General features: G+C 50.4%; 1 protein-coding gene across 1 annotated transcript in view; it reads right to left on the reverse strand.

Moving 5' to 3' along the window:
- Positions 1-2,230: 2,230 nt before the first annotated feature.
- SLC9A6 (solute carrier family 9, subfamily A (NHE6, cation proton antiporter 6), member 6) overlaps positions 2,231-5,496 on the reverse strand; it is a 14,684-nt gene continuing 11,418 nt past the window's right edge. The window contains exons 13-17 of the mRNA XM_010015909.1: positions 5,364-5,494; positions 5,163-5,193; positions 3,923-4,002; positions 3,225-3,330; positions 2,231-2,686 (exon numbers count right to left, since the gene is read on the reverse strand). Coding sequence (XP_010014211.1) covers positions 2,411-2,686; positions 3,225-3,330; positions 3,923-4,002; positions 5,163-5,193; positions 5,364-5,494 — 624 coding nt within the window. The 3' untranslated portion in view covers positions 2,231-2,410. The remainder of the gene's footprint in view (positions 2,687-3,224; positions 3,331-3,922; positions 4,003-5,162; positions 5,194-5,363; positions 5,495-5,496) is intronic.

The raw sequence follows: 5,496 nt of genomic DNA on the forward strand, positions 1-5,496 counted from the left end.
CAAGGTACCCTTACCTTCACCTGCAGCACACAACCCATCAGTGCCTCTGAAAACCAGGCACTCGTGTGTTCTCTGCTGCAGCAGGATAAGAAAACAACCAGCTGAGGAGGAATCCAAGTCATTTATTAAATCATTCCTGAATTTCAGCTTAGATTCATTCCTTCACCAGGACTATTCCCAACAGTCCTGGTTCTGTGGATCATAAGAGTTCACAGAACCAGAGCAGAACCATCCTGCACCAGCGCCAGCTTTGTAAATTGAATTCATAGTCAGATGCTACAGGAAAAAACAAGAGGTAGTTCTTTATCATACCTCTTTGAAAAGGCAAACCAAACAAGGAACAGGATGTCAAAGTGATGCAGTAAACCTAAAGGCAACAGGTACCTACTGTATTTTCTTTTACTTTTGGGGTGGGTTTTTTTTAAACACACGAAGTTAAGTTACAGACATCATAGAAAATGCACACTTTATGGAATTCCTGCATAGTAGGAAACAAAGAGGCTAGCACTAATCCAACAGCTATGTTAACAGCGAGACTGCCGCTTACCGGTGCAAGGAAGATGCCCTATCTAAATAGTAACAGAGCCTCCCCCCTTCTTAGAGGAGTCCTATGGCAACACTGAGACATTTTGTTCAGAAGGAAAAAGAAAGCATTTTCTTGGGGTTAAACTGCCAAAAGAATTCAGTTTCACATGTGTCAATTTTAAGGCAATGTTACTGAGACCTGAGAAAATGAAAAAGCAAAAAAGAAAGTGTAAGTTTCTATTCTCAACTCTTTATATACACACTTGAAATTTCCTGTCTGCTCCAGCTCTCAGGTGGTGCTGGGGAAAACAGCCACGGGGACACTGCTGTGAGGTCTCAAGGTCGCATCCTGAGAGATGCAGTTTGTTCCAAGGAAAGCTAATGGGAGTGCTCGGACTCGCCCGGCTCTTCTCCAGATATTCTCTCTTTTAAACACCTCTGTTGAAGCTCTCTGGAGAGGGTGAACTCCAGAACAGGCCTGTAGTGCACCGGTAACCCTGAATGGTTTGTATAGCCAAACTGTAGCTAAAACAGACAACAAAATTACATCCAGGAAATTGCTGTGATTCCCCCTTGTCAGGAGAAAAAGAAGGATGTCAGGGTTAACAGTTTCACTGCACCTTTAGCCATTCCCATAACGACAGAGCAAATCCTTTCACACGAGTGTGAAATCGCCAATCGTTCTGTGCTCTTCCTTGGAGAAGAAGAGTTAAAATGAAAATTCAAACCCAAAAACATCAACTTGCAAACATCTCTCGTTAAATGGTAAGAGACACGAGCGAGATGGGGTGGGCATTGCAGACACACAGCATGCTAAGGAGTTATGACACAAAGTGCAATGGTTTTTGACTCTGCAGGAGGACGGATGGGCAACTCCCCTTCAAGTACCACCTCGATGCTCAGTAAATGCCTCTGGAGAGGTCCGGAGGTACCGTGTCAATCTGTAGCTGTAAAGCTTGTGTTTGAGGCTGGCCAAGCTCCATGGCCCCGGGTGCAGCTCCGCACATCTCAGCTACATCTGTGACTGCAGGAGGAGAGATTCGCGCACACAAAGACACGGTCACTTCCCAAAACGTGGAATTGAGTTGCCAGTTGAGGATTTGATGGTTGGTTCTAGAAAGCTGCTTGAGCCCCATCTGAAAGATGGACTCAGCCCTAAAATCTGTGTAGTTTCTGTGGGATCAGCTCCTTCTCCTATACACGACTACAGGCACAAACCATCCCTCCCTCCTGCTCCCATCCGAGCAGCCAGGCACACACAGTCCTTGCTATCAGCTTTGGCCAGTGCCTGCCATTAGTCCGCTCAATAAAGCAGGGCTTGGGCAGCAGGTCACCAAAAAGCAGGAGGGTTCCACATCCCCGCTCAGGTTCCCACAAAGCGAACAAGTTTATAACACGTTTATCACCAGCTACTGCCCGGTGAGAGGGTCTGTGGCAGATTTTTGGCTGATATCTCAAACGTGACCATCCAAAGATCTGAGACCAAAATAAAAGGTAACAATCCTCATCTGAAGAGAAAGCGATTTCCACTGCTCACCTCCCTACCCTCCTCTCCCCAGCTCAAAGGATGAACAGGGAGTCAGCTCCTTTACTTACCCCACTGGGAACTAAACCCTTTGTCAAATCAGGCATTAATGAAGCTTACTGTGTGCAAAAGACTCTTACGCTAAAACAGTTCCACCCTACACAGTGCAGTCAACACAGCTTTAACTTAAATTTGCAGCTTGTTCTTTACAAGTGCTTGGCAGAGAATATTTATATTCTTCTGACACCATATAAATAATATTTATACAGCTTAGACATTTCGAGACATGCATTAGACTTTAGGTAGTACATATTTCTTGATCATATATGCAAATATTACTGTCAATCAAACCAAGCAACCTTATGCTGGACCGTGCCTTGCGTTATCCAGGACGTTTGACGGTGGCTCTGAATCGTCCATGGGAAGGACCAGGCGCGTTCCCCGGATTACGAGTTCATGGTCCCCAAAAGCAAGCTCCCGATCCAGTGCATCCTCAGAGCTGTTGCCCACGAAGCGCCGGGACGTGCCACTGGATGCCACAGAGTCGGTGTTGACAGTGGAGTCCCCGTAGGTCAGACTGATGTCCCCGTCGTTCAAAATGAGGTCAGAGTCATCGTCCTTCAGCTGCTCCTGATTCTGAGCAGCAAACAGGGAGAAAGTGCTGGTTAACTCCTCTTGAACAGCCACATTTACAGCAGCCCTTCCTGCAACTAAAGGGGACCTACTGGGGAGGGGCTTTTTATAAGAGTAAGTGGGGACAGGCCGAGGGGAATGGCTTGAACCTGCCAGAGGGGAGACTGAGATGAGCTCTTGGGCAGAAGCTCTTCCCTGTGAGGGTGCTGAGGCGCTGGCACAGGGTGCCCAGAGAAGCTGTGGCTGCCCCATCCCTGGCAGTGTTCAAGGCCAGGTTGGACACAGGGGCTTGGAGCAACCTGCTCTAGTGGAAGGTGTCCCTGCCCTCGTCAGGGAGTTGGAGCTGGAGGAGCTTTAAGCCCCCTTCCAACCCAAACCATTCTATGATTCTATGAATTAGCTCATCCCTCAGCACCAGTATCTGATCTCCCTACCAAGGCTCCTGGCTCGAACCTGCAGAGCAGCATCCAAAAGCTATGCTGAAATATAAACATGTCAAAGCCCACCCCCCCCATGACAGAAAGGACACCAAGGGACTCACTTCATACGCCTGTGGACTCGTCAGGCACCGGGCAATAGGCCCACAGCACCCTGGCAGTGTGGTGGTCAGCGGGGGCCCGCTGTGTGTCAGCAGAGGCTTCAGATAGCTACAGGGGGGGTTAAGGAAGACAGAGGAACAGGGCAATGTCGGCAAGCTGAGGGGTGGGATGCAGAGGCAGCAGGGAGGGACTCTGTGTCTCAAGGAAATCACAGGAAGAAAAGAAAAACAAGTCCCTGGAAGCACAAAAATTATAGGAATGAGCAATTTGAATATAACCACAGTGGGACACGAGTGCACCAAGACACAGTCCTGGTAAGAAAAGGCTTAGCTGCATCACTTGCCCCATCCCTCCCAGCCTGGCAAATCGCTCCTCCAGTAGTTGATGGCAAAGCATTTGAAAGGGAGGAGGGAACTGATCTAGCAAGAGGGCTACAAATGAGAGGACCCCCTGCCCTTCCTACCCGCCTGCCACCGGGATCAAGGGTCCCCTGGGCTTCCAGCCTTGGAAAGCCAAGCTTTGACCTGAGCTACTGCTGCGTTCCCACTGACAGCGGATGGAAATGGCCATTTCTCACAGCCACAGCCACGAGGAGGTGCAAACCAAAACCCAGCAGGGAGCGAGCCGTGCTCCAGGCCAGCAGAGCTGTTGGGGCAGGCAGGATTTGATGCAGCACACACTGCCCACCATTCAAGGATACTTGTGATCGAAGTTGTACCACATGCGGAAGAGCCAGGCGCTTTCTGCCTTCGTACTCCTCCTCTCGCTCTCCGGGACACCCTGCAGGAGAGTCAGGCATTAAACAGCAGCAGGGAAACGTGCCACAACCTCAGTCAGGGCCAGGGGGCTCCAGGTTATCCCAGGGGGATGTAAGAAGACACACGCCTTCCCACCACCCCTTCAGAAGAAACCCATGGGCTGCAGTGAGCATAAGGACGCTCACACCACAAGAGGCTGAGGTGCTTCCAGCCCACACTCTGCATTTAGCAGCACAGAGCAGCCTTAGGGAGGTGGTATCAAAGCACAGGGTGACCATTTTTTCTGCTAGAGCCTTCCAGTTCCTGGCCCTGAGGTTTAAAGCGCCTCAGAGCCAGCGGCTGCATCCAGGCTTCACATTTAATAGTGACTGACAGGTCCTATCCCCATCCAACCTCGCCTGAGATTTCTGTATGCAAAGAACTGTGTGTGATGGGGACTCCTGGCTTCCTTTTAGGCAGAGTAAAGAATACAAAACACTTTGGAGGAGACTGTGAATACAATTACTTATTCCACAGAAATTTGGCTTTCAGATTTATGGCTCTGGGCTGCCTTTAGCATTTGATGCTTTCTCCCCAGGAGATGAACAGCCCAGTAAATGGCTCTGAATAAAATGAACCTCCAAGGTGCAGAACCCACACTGACGTCAAGTAGAGCCACAGCATGACCAGGCTGCAGGAAAACTCCTGATGCTCCAGCATTTATCTCAGCGTGGCTGGTGGTTCCTGAACTACCCACAGGAAACATGGGGGAAAACCGCCCGCGGGTAAAAGTGGGGCAGAAGATGCTACATGAAATGAGGCAGTAAATGGTGTTTCTGTACTGCCCTGGGTACTGGGATGAGGCAGAGAGCCTCCACGTCATGCATATTTTGGTGTTTATTTCAAACCCAGCCAGGCAGAGACTGAACCTATTGCAGACTCTCCCTGTAATGTGGGAGCATTACTCCCAGCAGTAATGTGGACTGACTGAAAAGTCCAGTGTTGCTTCTCTGCCCTTCTTTCCAAGTGAACAAAAGAAAGCCTCAGTATAACCAGAGAGAGCACAGAAAAGTCCTCACTCCCACTGGCTGCAAACTCTTTCACCAGGGGAGCTAAAAAGTCTCCTAGAGCTGGAAGGGAGCAGAGCTTGATGTAACCCCTGCCAGTTCCTGCCCAGAGGCTGCCCAGCAGCACCACACTCACCACATTCTCCTGGTCTGCATCCACACCGACTCTGTGGAGGAGAAACAAGCACAGAGTTAGCACAAGCGATGCCAGGCGGGTACGTGCTGTGGTCCGAAGAGGAAGATCGTGTCCTTCCTCCCGTCCCTTAGAACTGAGCACCTTAATGTGAGAGCGGGACGAGGGAGCGGAGGTGCTGCAGCAAGAGCGCCCCACACTCACCGGATGTTCAGGCAGGACAGCATGGCCGTGGTGCCCCCCCCGAAAACCCACACGGTGAAGAAGACGATGAGGAGCGTCGGGCTGAACATCATCTGCCGGGCGTACGGGGCTGGGTCGCCGGTGGCCAAGGCTA

The sequence above is a fragment of the Nestor notabilis genome, unplaced genomic scaffold, assembly GCF_000696875.1.
Source record: "Nestor notabilis isolate BGI_N333 unplaced genomic scaffold, ASM69687v1 scaffold5556, whole genome shotgun sequence".
In the NCBI taxonomy this organism is placed as follows: domain Eukaryota; kingdom Metazoa; phylum Chordata; class Aves; order Psittaciformes; family Psittacidae; genus Nestor; species Nestor notabilis.